This window comes from Odontomachus brunneus, unplaced genomic scaffold (genome assembly GCF_010583005.1).
Source record: "Odontomachus brunneus isolate Ranch 3 - 2012 unplaced genomic scaffold, Obru_v1 Obru_scaffold_024, whole genome shotgun sequence".
NCBI classification, from domain to species: Eukaryota; Metazoa; Arthropoda; class Insecta; order Hymenoptera; family Formicidae; genus Odontomachus; species Odontomachus brunneus.
The window spans coordinates 628,487-646,228 of record NW_022639474.1 but is presented as its reverse complement, the minus strand read 5'-3'; the positions used below and the strand labels follow the sequence as shown (position 1 = coordinate 646,228).

Below are 17,742 nucleotides of genomic sequence, written 5' to 3'. Positions count from 1 at the left end.
CTATGGAAAATGAAATGTACACGAAAGAAGTAAATACACTGAAGACCGAATATTCACGAATTGAATGGAACATAAGGCCAATGAATAAAACACGTCCTGCGCACGATGTCCTTTAGTTTGACTTTATTTTAGCATCCACAGCTTAAAAATAAATAAACTTTGAAAATTAAAAAAAAATGTTCGAACGTAGATATATATGTATATTATGTATATATCACCGTACGCGCCTTATCAATTACGATACGTGGGTAAGTAGTGCTATACATAAACAAGTAACAATGTCGAAATAAACAATTTCTTGAACATAAATGCACATGTCGATGTCGTTTTAGCTTTATTAGGGAAAAAACGAGCGAATCGGAGGTACAAACGAGCAGAGAAATGAGTAGACGCCACTGGCAAATGCCCTCTGCTTCTCTCTCTCTCTCTCTCTTTCTCTTCCTCTTTTTCTCTCTCTTAGCGCGCTTATCGATAAGGAGAATAACGTAATCTTAATTACCAACGTATGTAACGTCCATTTTTAGCTTCAGTTAATTGGTCTCGTCAGTGTTATAGTTACGTAGCAACGATTTGAGTTTGATTATCAAACGCTCTCTACTGGCGCGCAGAGGTATTTTTTTTTTGTTTAGATATACCTAAGATCTGCGCAAGAGCATTCAAGAATGACAAATCGATATAACGTACCCACAACCCATTCCGTCGACATAAATTTGTTTTCCCTTAATGTATTCAAAACGTACGATTTACATGCGAATTGAAGAGAATATAAAAAAAGGATTGTACTGCGCGTCCAATCTAGAATATGTATATATAATATATATATGTCATCTATAATATATATTATATGTATATATATAAAGAGAAATATATGTGTATATAAATAAGATCTCGCGAGAGTGCGCAAAGATACGATTAGAAAATGACGTTTCACGCACGTGTATCAAATGTACGACAAGTTAACGTACGACGATCAGCCGTTTAAAACGATCGAATACTCGTGTGTTGATACTCATTAAAATTGTCAACGAAGATGGACGTCGGGTACGAATTTGATCATCGACGTAGCTTTACATCAAAATAACCAAATGTCGAACCCCTGACAATTTAAACATCGCTGATACAAAAGCTATCGCCTATGAAAACTTATCGTACATTGGCGTAAGGTCTTTCAGAACTATTCGTCTCGTCGTCCTCCGAAGGATCGTACAGCAGAAGTAGCAGTACAAACGAAATGACGTAAGTTTCACTTATATTTGGCAAAGATACTCCCTTCCTCTTTCTTTCTATCACTTGGAATGTACCTGCAAGTAACTAAGTACAGGTAGGTAGCATCCGCGTAAAATGACAATTGAAATTCGCTAATTATGCAGAAATCAATTAATGAAAGCGAATGCACAGTGACATCTGCATGAGAAATCAAATAATAGAGATTCTCTTATTAAAAGATAATTTGTTTTTATTATCTTATTTAAAAGTGTATCCATCTTTTTATGGACATGCAAATTTTCAGTCCATGCCATAGGATAATGGTAATAATTTTTTTTTTATTTATTTTTATGTTACGATTTTGTGCAAAATTAGAGGCTTGACCTCATCCATCCCGCGCAGATCTTGTGTCTAACATTATTGCCTTCGAATAATGTAGTATCTCGTAACACTTCGTTCACTTCTGCGACTCCATCGACTTTCCTCGAAGCGGCAAGAGGTCAGCTCTAATGACGGTCACGCGCGCGACAAATAACTAATCTTAAGGCACGTATAGGTACAGAGTCTTTTTTTAAGCTACACACAATCTGAGGAGGATCACGCCGGACTAGTATATCAAGCCGTCCCTCCTAGTGCTGACTTTCCTGTCGAGCAGGATCTTAGGACCGTGCCAGTATCCTCTTGGACGGACGCTGAGGAGTCACGGGCCTGGTCGCGGCAGTTTTCGATGGTGTTGCTGTTGTTGTTGTTGTTGCATGCTCTTCAGGTACCTGGCTTCTCCTCTGCAAGTTGATGATGCTCACTGCGTGTTCGTGCTCTTCCATTCGATGTAAAGGAAATAAGCTCCAGCGGCATATGCGATGGTATTAAAAATTCCAAACACCTGAAAGCAATGTCGAGCGTGTTTATAAAGTATTTGTAGACAATTTTCTCGATCGTTTAACACATTTTAAATATTCAATAATCAATTGCTAGGATTCCCAAAGCAAATCTCTCAGAAACATTCTATGTCCTAAGAACGTCTATAGAATATCCATAGAATATCGTGTCTAGGATATTCCAAACTTTTAGTTTAATTCCCTTTGACATTACTCAATCTTATGTAACAGAGAAAACAAATTTTTAACTAACAAGTAAACCTACCCAAAAAGTATACTCTGATTTGTTTCTAATTTGGCACAAATGTAAAAGTACAAAAAATATTTAGGTCATATTTTTTTATTTTGGCCCACTTTAAGTTTTACGGGCAGTTTATAGCTTTTTAATGTTCTCACTCCTATCATCAAGAAGTGCAACAAAAGTGCATAAAAAATAAAATTAACTACAAGATATAGGCGTTTTTGGTTTGCTGATTATGAATATGAAGTCAAATGTGTAAAATTATTTGTATAAATAATAAAATGTTTAAACGAAACATAAAAAATTGAAAAAAATTATTTATACAAATAATTTCTCGGTTTAGCTGAGATTCGAACCATTTTTTACTAATTTAGCATAGATTTGAAATATTTCGGTTGAAATCTCGACTAAAAAAATTTAAAATGGTTTGTGTCTCAGCTATGCCGATTTTGTTAAAATTATTTGTATAAATAATAAAATGTTTAAACAAAACATGTGAAAAATTGAAAAAAAATTATTTATACAAATAATTTCTTGATTTAGCCGAGATTCGAACCATTTTTTACTACTAATTTAGCATAGATTTGAAATATTTCGATTGGAATCTCGGCTAAAAAAATTTAGAACTGTTTGTGTCTCAACTATAACAATTTTGTTAAAATTATTTAACTATATCTTGTATTCAATTTTATTTCTTATGTATTTTTGTTGTACTTGTTGATGATAGAAGTGAGAACATTAAAAAGCTATTAACTGTCCGTGAAACTCAAAGTGGGCGAAAATAAAAAATATAACCTAAATATTTTTTGTATTTCTACATTTGTGCCAAATTAGAAAGAAATTGGAGTGTGCCTTTTGCATAGGTTTACTTGTAAGAAATTGGTTGTATGTGGTATGTTTTTATATTACAAAATATTCACATAAATCTTATAATAATAGTACTCACCCCAGCAGCGATATTCGATGAAGAATTCCTGAACGCAGTCCAAGCCGATAATTGAGCGATGAACGCAATCGTATAAAGCACTGTTTTTATGGATGTATTTAAAAGTTCCTAGAAGATATATTTATTTTGTAAAATTGGAGAAAATTACTTTCTTGAATTTATGAAATGAGTCGAACAGATAACAATAGGATTTTCCTTCGTGTTTTCTATAACGCATACTTACGGTTAGGATCCAATTGATGGGCACTTTAAGTACCTCCCGGATGGAAAGGAGATACACAGCGCACCATATAAGCGTAGATATAAAGGACATTACCGCAACGAATAGAAACCAGTGCGTCGCACCGATGTAAGCCGGAGATGCACATGCCATGCATATTATACCCAGAACCTGTAAAATAAACCAAACGTTTCCGTTGTTTACACATTGCGGGTAATTCAACGAGATGAAAATTTTTTATAGATACACGTGTATATAATTTCAAACAATTTCTCCACATCCTGAGTTAAGTGATTTAGTGTTAAAACAAATTCACGTTTTAAAGATATTTTTGGGGGAGATCTTAATAAATATTTTGTCTAAAACATTGGATAATGCATAGTGGACGTTTTTACGATTCCATAACCAATGTTTTCAAATAGTAACAAGTATTTAATACGAAGGAAATTGGGAGTTTCTCTAATCTCTTGGATTTCAATCCATTTTTTTCATATATTAATGCTTGTGTTGTTTAAATGCTACTTTCAATTTTGCATAACAGTACTTTTTAAAATTTGATCCGATTCATGATTTCCCGATACATTGATATTGATTGCATTTGTTGTGTACAAGTCCCTGTCTGATAACCTTCTTTGAACAACCCTTAAACTATCTTATCTTATCAATTTACGCTTACAATTCAGATTACCGTCGCATAAAATATGACTAAACCTTTTTACATCTCGAAGCCTTACACGATGTATAATGCATGGTTCATAGCATTTTCTTTCCTTTCTTTGCACAAATGCTTCGATTAAATTTTGGGACATACGGCTGCTCCTTCATTATTCTTCGCGCCTCGTCCTTAATCTTGTGAAACTCTTGCAAATACACGTCGATTATTTCTTCGTCTTTTATTATTTTCCGTTGCTCTTCCGAACTCTTATCTTTCTTTTCCAGATCGTAATACTCGGAAAACTCGAGGGACACGAAGTTATCGAAATATTTATTCTGAAGCGTGGCTTCGTTCTTGGCCTTGATCATCTTTAGATTCCTCTCTTCGGCCAAACGAACCAGCGGCAACCTCTTCTCCTCCAGTTCCCGCGACACGAATCTCTTCTTCTTCAACAGAACCTTCTTCATCCTTCCCTGCTGACGCATCTTCCAAATAGTATCTTTAGACTTCGGCATTTTCCTCATTTTCTCTTCAGCCTCCAATCTCAGGCGTTCCTCGTGTTGCCTGTGAAGCTCCAATCTCGACGTCTCAAGCCTTATCCTGCGTTCTTCGTCTATTCTTGCTTGCCTTCTGGCGGTGGCTTTCGCGTCGTTCTGGAGGAAATCCTCCTGCCACGAGGAAAACATCTTCTTCCTTCTCACTTCCCTCCAAACGTACTCCTCGAACCAATCCAATCTCTCTACCGTGTCGTCTGCAGGTTCCGTTGGTTCCTGGAAAATACGAAAGGCGCTGTTGCAATCACCAGCTCCGACCAGCTTGAAGCTGTCCTCGCACGACTCCCGAAGCGACAGGAAAGTTATCGGTTGTCTGGAGATAGTCTGCGTGAGCACCGGCTCGTTCGACCTCCTCCTGATGTCCCAGACTTCCAAGTCACCGAGATTAGTACCTATGAGGAAGATCCCGGGCCGGTTGCTCCAGCAACACGCGGTATACACGCGCTCGGACTTTCGTCTAAACAGAGGCAACTCCAAATAATCGTCTTTCCAGACGGCGAAAACATGGCCGCCTATCGTGAGGAGAACATCGTGAAGGTGCGGCGATCGGAGAATCGCCGTAACGGGACCGTCATGCGCGGAAGAGCGACTAAGAAGTTTGCACTCCTCTAAGCCGGACGTTTCCACGTCGAACACCTGGCCTTCCCAGGTGCAACAAACGAGATCCCCCTGCGCCGTACCGATCCAGAGTCTCCTCGTGTAATCTACATCCGCGGCGTCCAATTCGCTGTGATCGTGCTGATGCTTGTCGCCTTCTTGGAAAACGCTATCCGGCGGAAGGCACAGATAAAGAGGCGTGAAGGGCGAGTCCTTGCAGAATCGGACGTCAAGACGATAGATCGGACGGAAAGTGTCGTCCAGACCCTTGAGATCGCTCGGTTTCAACTGAGAGGTGATGGAATACCTGAGGAGATCCCAAATAGCGACGATGCCATCCTCGGAGATCGTTACGAACTGACAACTCGAGCTGGTGGACAGTTTCGTCAGTCTCCCGGACGGCTCGATCCTGCAATTATCAGGGAGCCATTGTATACGGCGAATCGGTGATTCGTGCGAATGATCCTGATCAGACGCCATGGACGCGTCCAACGTGATCGGGACGCCGCGTCGAGCACGCTGCTCGAGCCCGACATCCGTTTCACCGTCGTTCCCGTCGACATGCTCCCGATCTTTCAGCCGCCCGTGAATGTTCCAAACAGCCACTTGGCCCGACGCGGAACCGCCAATTATAAAGTCACCGTTTGTCGGGCAGAAGGAGATGCAGTAAATTTCTCGGTGGCAACGCAACAAGAGCCGAGGTCGCAGAGAATCGCCGAGGCTCCATAGTAACGCCGTCGGCTCGGCTCTTGACAACGCGCCATTAGCCGCGACGCGCGACGAAGATCGGATAACATCGCGCGATGATGATGAGGTAACGTAAGAGACAGCTACGCAATCGAGCATGTTCGGGTGCCAGGATGCGTCGGAGATAACCTTGCCGGCCGCGAAGTGCAAATCAACGAAGGAGAATCGTTCCGTGTAGGTGGTGATCTCACCACGCGGTCCCCGGGCTATTTCGATCTCCTTTCGCGCGAGCGTCTCGATATCGTCCACGTGCAAGTTTACGACCGTGTTGTAGCACACCGCCTCGATCATTTCTGGGGCGCGATCCTCCAAGAAGAGCTCCAGCGGTCCTCTCTCCGCTGGCTTCTGCTGCGCGTCCACCGCCTCGGACATTTCTCTCGAGCTTTCGGTCTCTTTCCTCTCTTCCAGCTCTTTCTCTGACTTCTCCTCCGTCAGCTCTTTCTCCTCTTCCTCTATATCGCTGTGATCAGCATCCTGCAGAAGGAGACCTCCTGTTGTGTCCTCGTATACGTATTGAGTCCAGGTGTTCTTGGGATTTCCGGGATAAGTTTGCACTTCGATATCGCGCGGCTCGAAGTGCGTCTGGACCATCTTGGAGATGCGGTTCTTCTCGATGTTCTCGTAACTCTCGTAAGACAGCAGCTCCACGTAACTGTCCCAGGAATCCTTCGAGGTTCTGTCGAAGAGCTCACGGCTTGAGCCCAAGGAACTGACCGGAAGGCACACTTCCACTTCGAAAAAGTCCCTCGTGTTCCGGACCAGACTGTCGTCCAACTCGGTCTCGCTTCCGAGGGACTTCCGGGGTCCGCCTGTCTTCCTAATCTTCTGCACGACTTCGCGTCGGATCTTCTTGCTGATGCCAGCATTCCTTCTTATTATCGCCGACTTCGCGTCCTCCGTCAGGCAGATCACGAAGTCAGGGGCGATTAATTGAGTGGATGAGTAACCCATGAGAAATGTGTCGCCGCCGTAAGCCTCGATCTTCTCCCGATGCGGCTCCAGCGACGAGCCCGACGTCTTGGCGAGCCTCAAAACAGACTCTCGTGGTACAAAGGCCCAAGGATATTCCAGGAACACGTATTCGCCGACCGAGCAACCCAATTCTCGTTGAGCCTCGGGAATGAGGCTCACGCGCTCCACATTCTCGATATTTTCGTCGAGCAATGTCCAACCTGACCGCCGGCACTTAACCTCTTTCCCCGACATCATTCTCGCAGCTCGCGGCAACATACAGTAACGACTCCGAGAGCAAGTCCAGTCGCGAACGGTTCCCAGCATCGACCAAACAACGCCATTTCTCGAAAATAGTTGCCAAGAAGCTTCCTCCGATCGACTACCGGGAGACGCGCGCATTCTCTTGGAAATTAATAAAAATTCTTTACGATTATGTATTCAGATTGGCGCAAAAAGTATATCATGTTTGTCAAGTAAAATATTAAACAAAATTATCCAATTTGATTGATTGGTAATTTTCACGAATAAAATAAGCAAGATTGACTCGATGTTTTTTTAAAATCCAACGAAAACTTGCTTTTGACAAATTTTAAGTATCAATTTGATAGAAATGCAATACTCTATATTTTCGCTTGGTTTCTTATTTCCGCGATTTCAAACGGCCTTCGAGATTGTAATAGTACACGATCGTGAAAGCATTATGGATTGGAACGTTGAAATTGCAGGAGCGGAAGAAGTACTTCACTTTCACCGCTTGACAACGTTGTGTCGCGATAAATACCAAGTCGAGAATTCTCTCTGCGCTACGTCTTGCTGGTTATTATATAATTGTGTCATGAATACTCGACAGCACCATTGTAAATGCAAATGCAACCGCTGAATGAAGTAATGCACCTAAGCACATCGCTTGTGCGTTTTGCATGAATTTTCCTACTCGCGACGACCTCTGTGATGAACTGCTGTTACTCAATGTATATTTCAATAGTCACTACTCGATGTGCTCAATGTGTATTTCAATAATGTGTATTTCAATAATCACTACAGAGATGAAAATTTTAAGTAATATATTGCAAAAACGATGTATTAAACTTATAAATAATGTGTCAAGAAACGTATTAAGTAACAAATATATAAAATAACACCTTTCGCTGCATCCATCTGCGACAATGCAAAATATATATTAGAATACATTGGCATTGTTGTATCTTCGCTTTATCTTCCATGCCATTTTATATATAATTTTTCCGTTTTGTTAACAAATGTCGTGTCTCGATTTAATTCGCTTGACATTATATTTCATGTTGCATATATTTTCTCCAGTGTTTCTCTGCCACCGCACTCGAGACAGCCGCACGTGCAAAAGAAAAACGCGTAATCTTTTATTAACACGACCGTGAATATGTATTCATAGTGAACGACAGCCGTTACCTTCATTTATATATATGCCGCAGTCATAGATTCCTCACTCCGTGTATAACACTTTACTTTTAAGTTGGCGGTAATACAGCGCGCTTATGGACGGTGATCAATGTTGACCTTTCGAGAGCGACCGGCCTAAGCGGCTGTCGTGTCACTAAATATACACGGGTGACTAGAAAGCATGCTAAAGAGAGGAACGCGTATACGCGTGAGGTGTGTACGTGCGTTCGCTCATCCCGCGCATTATACCGTACTAGAATCCCCGTTCGCGAGAGTCGCGAGGTGTTGGCCTCACCCAGCCAGAAGAGAAAATCGGAGATGAAGCAACAGTGAATGTTGCAACATATTTACTGTTGCAATTACAACTCTTGGATTTATTTGATATACAACATCCGCACGCGGAATCTTCGGTCAGTGACGCTCCTCGAGAGAAACAAAGAGAGAAATGATTGTATTGCGTGTTATCTCTCCTCAATATGTGCTTTACGTTTGATAACTTGGCAACTGCGATTCGTGTTGAAGTTCTGTCGAGAGAAATATGCGATGTCACATTGAGAAGCAAACCTCTGCTATTTGCAAGAAACGAGCAAACCCATTTAACTTTATTAAGTCAAAAACTATTAATTTCTGCACATGCGAACAACAGTGCAGAACTTGTATCAGTTATGTTCTTTCCTGTTATGTATCTTTGAGAGTAGTAGTGTGAATTTAACGTCTCTTTAACATCGTTATTCTGGTTTTTAATGAGATAATAATAACGCGTATTCGACAGGCGTTATTGCTGATAAAAATGTGGAGTAATTCTGAGAATTAAGTCGAGAATTAAGTAATATAGGTTACTGAGTTCTCCAACGATAATGCGTCATAAATCATACATTATCGTACAGTCCGACCCGCGACTCGTCAATTTCGCATTTACGGCTTAAATAGGACATATTAGGACGTGCTTCGCGTGCCTTACCGCACAATCGCTACATTAAATGCGATACGCGCCACGCAATGATACGGCAAGTATAACTTACTTGTTGCAAACGTAATTTACGGAAAGTCCGTAATTTTCCGCTGAATGTAATTAACGCTAAAATGACGAAATAAACGTACAATTTACAAAAGATTTTCCTCAAAACAGTAACAGACGATTTATCATTAAAACAGAGTGCTTCAACGCCCAAAAAATTTCCTTACTTGCACGTTTCGTTTCACTTTACTATTTCTTGATATTTTGTATATCGCAAGAGATAAAACGATGCTACAAGGTCGACACAGAAATGTAAAAAGAATTCACGCTCGAACTTTCCTACGCGATATTCCTCGTATCTGTACGGATTGTCGCGTTTGTGAAAGGGATGGAGCATTGCGGCTTTGAGGAAAATGACGTGGTTTCGCAAGAGATCCGATTCATCTCTATAAATAACAAGGAGATATTTGCGATAATGTTTTCTTCGCCTCTGATAGTCGTCATCAGTACTATCCTATGCTATCGCCAATTACCGAACGTTATTCTAGTCATTTGTTTTATGGACATTATCAAGGGTTAGTAAGCGTTCGCCGGATAAGGCATGTTGAAGCGAGATTAGTGATTCACACACGGAGGTAGCTCAGATGACCATTTATCGGCGTAATGCGTTATGACCTACGCAATCTACGTTAGCGCACTCATGTGTGAGTACTGCTCCACTGAGCATCATCCAATGCAACAAATGTTGTGTACATAACCGTGCTTCATAAAGCCTCATCTCGTGCCTCATCTCGACAATTATTCGCACGAATGATCTCGCGATTGCAGATTCGCAATTGCGAGAGTCAGACGCATACTTGTATATGTTGTTTAAGAACAATGCAATGTGTATAGTAGATTAAGTCAGAAAGTGAAGATCCTAAATTAATTTTTACTGATCCCAGATCGACTCTTCCTTTCCCTTAATTTCCTGTCATTTTCAGTCATAGCGAATTATCATTATCTAGATATTAGCTAAGAATTATCATTATCGGGAAATTAGCTAAGATGGATAAATGACTGGCAAGCATTGCAATATCACATTATGTTTTGTACTTAATCAATACAGATGACAGAGAGGAATTGTTGTCTGAAGTCGTTATGAATTTTAGCAGGAGAAAGCCTTTCTCTCTGTGACGGCCATCCAGTTTCAAATTTCAAGCCAGAATCAAATTTCTTACAAAAATTGACTGTGGTAGACGAAAAAGACTAGCGACGAGAGACAAACGAATGCATAATCCTCATATTCACTCAAATTTTAACTGATATTTAGAATTCTACTTAGACTAGCAAAACATATTTTTGAGCAAAAGAAAGGCGGAAAGAGCTCGAAGGAAGGAAGATTACACGCCGGCTTGCATGACCACAACGACACTTCTGTACGATGACTGTAAGAAACCACATGTGTTCTCGTGCGGATCAGCCCAGTTACGCGGAACGAGCGAAATTACAGCAATGTGCGAAGCCGACGTCGAGATAAGGCTCGCCGCGGCGTCGACGAGGAATCTCGGCGACCCACATCCGTCGGTCGTATTACAGTTACTAAATGGCCAGGCATTACAGCCCGTACCTACTACGGCAGACTCGACTTGTCCATCCGTTATTGCGATCTTCATTGACTAATTGATTGAAGTTATATACGATCACGAGTTGAAGGGAGCGATATTGCCGGTGAGAACGCGAATTCGAGAGATTGGACACGCAGAGTCCAGTCGTTTGTGTGTCAAATGGTACGAGCTAAGCGCTTTTTAATCGGCGTAAAATAATATGTATATATTTCAACTGATACGTCACTATCGTGTTACAGCTAAGTAAGATAATGTGCTATCATGCTACTGTAAGAGACAGAACTATTAAATCGTTTGATACTCCGAGTCTTGGAACTGATTAGTCATTGTTAGTAGATTTCCTTCCTGCAAATTCATGAATTGATTCGCGTCGAATTTCATGACTCACGAAAGGCACGCGGCCAAGATGCTCCCCGATTTCTTCGTATTCGATTTTGTTATAATTAATTTTGTTATAAGACCAAAGATAATCACGATTAGATTACAAATATCGGTTTCAAAGTGTACTCTTTGGCGTTCCTGAGGAAGTGAGTTCGAAAAGTTTCAAGGATGGAGGTTGACGAAGTTACGAAGTTGTTATTGCAGATCGATGTGGCAACGCGTTATTAACGCAAGATCGTAAACTCCAGCCTCTCGCGTCCGGAAATAGACGCCGGAAGTCGCGATTCGTAAAAAGGCACGCTGTGCACGATCGAGAGGAGTCTTTTCCTCGCGTGTGTACATTTACATTGGCGGTGATCCAACGCGCTGCTTTATCGGCGCGAGATCCTCAAAATCTCAAATCTATCTATCAAGATTTGATTGCCGGTGAAACGCGAGATAAAAACAACCAGATGGACATCCAGATTTCGATCTATGCCTTCAATTAGCGCCGCTATTGCCGATTCTACACCTGCAATAACGGAAGTGTATAATAAACAGCAACGCCGTATACGATTATTCTGAATACGCTATCCTAAGGATGTCAAACGCGAAGCGAGCAAGATAATTATTAATTCCCGAGAGTGATAAATCGTGCGAGATTTCAATGTACTCTTTAACAGGTACTCGCGACGCGCGTTTCTTTCTCATTCGTACAGAACTCGCTTGGAGGGAGAAAAAAGAAGAGATACTCGCCAGTGGAACCAACATCGATCAAAGAACTTTCTGAAACACGCGCGGACAGTTATACAGTCCGTTTCATAAATAATACATAAGCAGTCCGCCATGTTGATTTTGCTGATCGCCTTATTTATTGTCGTCCAGAAATACATAATCGGGCACACGCGGCCGAAATGCGTCGCGCTACCATGCGAGACACCTTGCGCGCCACGGGCGAAATAAAAGTCGGCGGAATTCGCGCGAAGAATTTCTAAAACGGGCGCCTCCGGCGAGAACGGCGAGGAGGTAAGAATGCGCACGCCAGGTTGTCCGGCATGCGTTCGATTACGTGTGTGTGCGAAACGAACGAACGAACGAACGAACGAACGCGAGTCTCGCCTCTCTTTCTCTCGTTTTCCGGATCGGCGCGTCTCGCTCCTTCTCTCCTCTCCAGGCGGACAGGCCATTAGACGTAGCGCGCTGCAAGGCGCGCCCTGTCCTTGTGCATGAGCCGAGTCGCGCGCAATTACCGCGGTGCATAACTCGCGGCCGATATAACACGCCGTCGGCCTACACGCTGCAAGACGCACGCGGGTTAACACAATGCCGCGGTGGAGGGAGAGAGAGAGAAGGAGAGAGAAATAGCCCTAGCCGCGCCGCGGCCGCCCCCGCTTGCTGATATTGTGATAACTATTGCGCAATTGGCAGCGCGGCCGTTTCGCTCGATGTGGGCGATCAGAATTCGCGATAGACCCGCGGAGATGGAAGGTGAAGATCGTATTCGCGTTCACCTGAAAGGAGCGATTGGGAATCAACCTTCCTGAGCGAACCAATACACCTTCCTGAGCGAACCTTCCACAGCGAGAAATAGTGAAATCTTTCAAACGGAAGTTTCAAGTTTTGCGAGGAAATTGGTAATACTTATCTCTTTATCAGGAGATTTACTGGTATTATTATCCAACCTTTATGTTTCCACCTTTGCGCGCAGGATACTTTATGAAATATCATGTACATTGTGAAATATTTTATAATATAATATTTTATAATACATCGATGTGTTTTATAATGTATAAATAGATAAATATTGTAAAATATCGTATTGGAGATAAAGTGTTTTATCATAATTTCTTCAACCGATAGCAAGTCTGTGTATAAAAAATTTTATGCCTCGGTATCGATTGTCCTTTCAGGTAAATGCGAGTCTCTTGTCAAAAGTCAATGTTAATTGCTTCTTCTCGTTTCCGCCCTTGATCTTGAAATCATCTAATTATCAAACGAGTGTTGCACGCGAGCCTCTATGCGCATGAATGTCAAAACGTAGCTAGAGAAGCGTTGCATGAGTATAATATCACAGTACCACTAACGCTATTATTTTAAGTAATACTCCATTACGCGTGGGGCAATGGATTTTTATGAGAGTTAAAAAAAAATAAAATCGTCATACAACTCTGTTAGGGAGATTAAGTAAATAGTCACGAAACGAGCCACTTCGTCAAGATAATGGATTAGTCACGAAATCATAATTAAATTTTATAACGCCATTAACATCCTCATTAGTCGAGACATTTTTCACGTTATCTGTCACTAAATGTTTCTTTTCACATGACACTCTCCCACTGTTAACAAGAGTCGATTATTCACGAGGGAGTAATGCACGCGAGCTTTACCCTGACCGAAATTAACCCTTCAAGTGGGTCGTTGCATTACGCGTACGTAATATCGTGCGAAAGTGTCTCAAGCGGAGAGGAAAAAGGAGAACGGTTGCAGTTTCAACAGAATGGTCGAAATGAGTTGTAAGCTCGTAACTTTTACGACACAAACCGTATACTAAAAATGTATTCTCTTAGACAGATTCGCGCAAAACACGAAATATTAGATGACAGTTATAATAAGACACCAAAATCCTACTTATTTTTTTTTTCATTTTTAGTGACTTTAACTGACTTACCGGCAGAGTCACTTACACAGTCTCATTATACACTCTCGTAAACATAAGAAACTAAAAACAAGTAAAGAATAATTTTAATATTTAATTGTTAAATTATTATAAACAAATAAAAGTATAAAAAAATATAAAAAAGACGCGTTAAAAAAAACCACTTTAAAGCTAACTATCAGAAATTGACATATCAAAACAGTTTATTCAATTAACAGTATTTTGCACATTTTTTTCAAGATTTTCTGTCAGCCCTATTTTTCACAATAAACTGTTGAAATACTGATAATATACTGATATTTGCTGCAAGTTTCTTGTCAAACAAGTAAATATTTCTTTTTTATGTGGAGGAAATGTCATTATTTTCGAATAATGTTGAAAGCAAGATAACTAATTTTGAGAATTTATGATCGTTACATTGGATTCGCCATTTCGGATTTTAATTGTTTTATCTCAAATTTATAATCAGCGAGCCCGAAATCGTTCATATGCCGAATTTGAAGGAAATAAAATATACTCAAAGAGTTAATATCTATGTGCAAAAGTGAAACAGATATGTGAGTTCCAAAAATCACAAAACTCACTCGTGTCTGTGAAACAATTTCAGAAATCAAGAACGTTCAGCTTGTAATCATAATTGTGGTTGTACAGTTTCTCGTCTGGATAATAATAGAATTGATTTGCAGTCACCCTACGAGTTTGTTTCCGCAACAACCGGACAACACCAAATCATTTCCCGGTGTAACAGGAAAAAGGGCGCGTTTATCGTTCGTCGAACCATATTGCAATTACTTACGTGGCGGTACGGTTCATCGCTTGAATACTTTCCGCGCTCAGTTGACGCTTCTCGTGCACGATTTGTTTCAACCGTTTTTTTATCGGAATCAACTAGCGTGAGACTTTCTCGAAACACTCGATTGTTACATCGAGTAACAAGTGTTCTCTGTCGAACAGATAGACTTATTGTACGACGAGCAAATTATTAACAGATGCAAAATGTACACTATAATTACTCGTCTCGATTCGCATGTGCCAAATAACACTTTCTACGCGCTTTCTAATATGAAGTTAAAGGCACAACTGTGTAATCACCTTACTGCGAAGAGAGGAAGCTCCTAAGATAGTATGTTTACAAAGGAAATGTCCGAAGCCGCAAAAACGTTACATTATATTTTATTATAGTCACCGAGTATTGTTTTCACGACTCGTGATAGCAGAATTTTTCTCTTGAGCGCTACTACAGCTGTTAATAAATCTAACATCGCACAGCTGTTTAATTAAATTCACACATACACTTGTGTTTTCTTATCATATCGAGTGCAATGATCGCATCACATTCTGTTAGCTGAAATTTTTGTCGAACTAAAATCGGAAAACACAACGTTTTGTTAAATATTCGTACATACTTGAATTTCCAAAGCTACTTCTGGAAGTTTTCAACCGTCGATATAAAAAATTAAGTTGATTAGTAGTTTTCTGGAAATTTTTGCCAAAGAAAGATTTTGGCTTCACATTTGTAAATGATTCTGCGACTGAAACTTCTCCCGAATTCGCATATTTATAAATGCATAAACGTATACTTAAACGTTTTTTTTCCTTTATCAAAGAAAAAGATATAACGGCATTTGCGTGACTTTCCTCCTCGACAGGAAGTTCGTCTGCAACGTCACATATCATACGCTGGCAAGAAAAGGTGAGACCGGAAACGATAAGACCGGCTGTCAGGCGGGTTTTCCTCTGGAGGTGCGACTCCGTGTAACCAACCGTGCAATGTAATTCTCAATGCGGACGGAAACGAGAAAGAGATGCCGAAAACTCGAGGGCACAGTTGGCTACTGTCGACAAGACTGTCAGACTGATTGAGAAACCGCGCGCGTGGAGGAATAAATGACAGATTGATACAAGAGCATTCCTCACACACCTTGCACTTTTGCCAAACGTGAGTTTCCTCAAGTTAAATGAAAATTATTCCGCTGACGTCAGTGGAATACGATTACCTGCGATACCTGCGTCGACCTTACACATGTATCGCTGCGAATAAAAAAAGAGAGTTATGTTCATTTCTTGTCGTGTATAAAATCGCGCTACACTTCCACACTTGCGCGCACGAATACCCGAATAGACATGACGCATCTAAACACATTACGCAGCATTCGTGTTACGCCGACAGCATTATTATATCAATTCTCCTCCGTTCCGCACGCAACTCAATGACGTTCTCAGGTATTAATTATTATAGTTCAAGGATTCGACGACCTAATTCGCGAGTGACCGGGCACAGCAACTGCACAAGCTGCGGCCGCTGTTTCGCGACCATGAGGCAAACTAAGCTTGATGAACATGTTAATCTGCCAATGACTGGCGAGCCGATCTAACGCTCCGTCGCAAATAATTATACGCAAGAGAGAAAACGTATGAATATTCGTTTATCTATTTTAAGATTTATCAATGAATTTAAATTTACAAATATTCCGACAAGATAGTTATTTTTCCTCGAATATGCGCTAGACGAGCCGACGACAAGTTTTACCTGGTTGGAAACACAAGTCATTGTGTATAATAACGAATGTGTATTAGATCAGGCCCCGTTACCAAGTATTTCGAGTAAAAATAAATGCAAAGGAGAGAGGAACAGACGGAAGTTACTCGTAGCTCGATCCAATATTTGTTATGTAAGCTCGAAATAATAAAACATTCTGTCGGCAAGAGATATTCGCGAAAAGCAGATGTCAGTTTTCCAAAGTAACTCGCTCTTTCACCACGTATAGCGGACGCGAGTCTCGCGCAGCTATCTTGGCGGGTAAATAACACGGTTACTCGCGGGTAATGCGTATTGAAAAATTAACGAAGGATAAAGCAATGTCAGGGATAAGCGTCATTTACACCGACGCGCGGTGCCACGTGTTGGAGCGCGCAAGTTATGATTCCTCCTACGATATTATACAACCTCGATCTCACTTTCCATAATAGGTGAGCTCCCATGAATGAAAATTGCGCAACATTACAGCAAGAGGAGGCAGGCTGATGTTTCATACTTGGACGCGCGTAAACCTCTCTGACATTCGCGGCATCGGTTTCTATTCGGAAAAATAAATAGCTTATGAAGCAATGTTTCATCTCGAAAAGAAAAATGCACATTGAGCTACGCAATCTTACATTATCCCGCGTACGTGAATGCTTGGAATCTGAATGCCATTTCTTCTTACATCAACGCAGTATCTTCTCGAAGCGTAAAATAACGCGCCTCACCTATAAGAATCGACTCTCTTATCGTTGCAGATTGCTAAGTAATTAGGCGAGCAAATACTGATAATTTCTGACGAAAGCTACTTGATAAAAATTTACGAAAAATCCGCTTGGTGAACCGAGCACTTGAAACCCCACACGGAAAAAAATGTTTGGTTGAATTAACCAAATATCTAGTCGAATATGAACGATCCAAAAATTCCAATTGAAGTAACCCGAATTCTGCTTAAGTCAATAAAAAATCTTGTTAACTTAAACAAAATTCAGGTTACTTCAATCGGAATTTCTAAATCGTTCATATTCGACTAGATATTTGGTTAATTCAACCAATCTTTTTTTTTCCTTGCAGAAAAAAGAACACTTAATGAAGAAGAAATCAACTACTGAATTCCGAAAAAAATTTACATATTTACTAAATTTATATTCTTCGAATAATTAGGGATTCTGAAACAGAAATTCCTAATTCTTATATAAAAATAGATCTCACATACGCGTGCA

The 17,742-nt window shown here is 40.8% G+C and overlaps 2 protein-coding genes across 2 annotated transcripts in view; both read right to left on the bottom strand.

Annotated features, from left to right (window-relative positions):
• Positions 1-106: 106 nt before the first annotated feature.
• The window catches only part of LOC116842376, a 28,056-nt gene continuing 10,420 nt past the window's right edge, over positions 107-17,742 (bottom strand). Inside the window, exons 2-4 of the mRNA XM_032811502.1 lie at positions 3,495-3,662; positions 3,272-3,379; positions 107-2,089 (exon numbers count right to left, since the gene is read on the bottom strand). Coding sequence (XP_032667393.1) covers positions 2,006-2,089; positions 3,272-3,379; positions 3,495-3,662 — 360 coding nt within the window. The 3' untranslated portion in view covers positions 107-2,005. The remainder of the gene's footprint in view (positions 2,090-3,271; positions 3,380-3,494; positions 3,663-17,742) is intronic.
• On the bottom strand, positions 3,680-17,474 carry LOC116842360 (WD repeat-containing protein 63-like). Its single transcript, XM_032811473.1, has one exon. The coding sequence runs from the start codon at positions 7,395-7,397 to the stop codon at positions 4,245-4,247; it is 3,153 nt and encodes a 1,050-aa protein (XP_032667364.1). The 5' UTR covers positions 7,398-17,474; the 3' UTR covers positions 3,680-4,244.

What these genes read in the sequence shown, in the direction of transcription:
- LOC116842360 (XM_032811473.1), bottom strand. Translation starts at nt 7,397, where the DNA reads ATGCGCGCGTCTCCCGGTAGTCGATCGGAGGAAGCTTCTTGGCAACTA.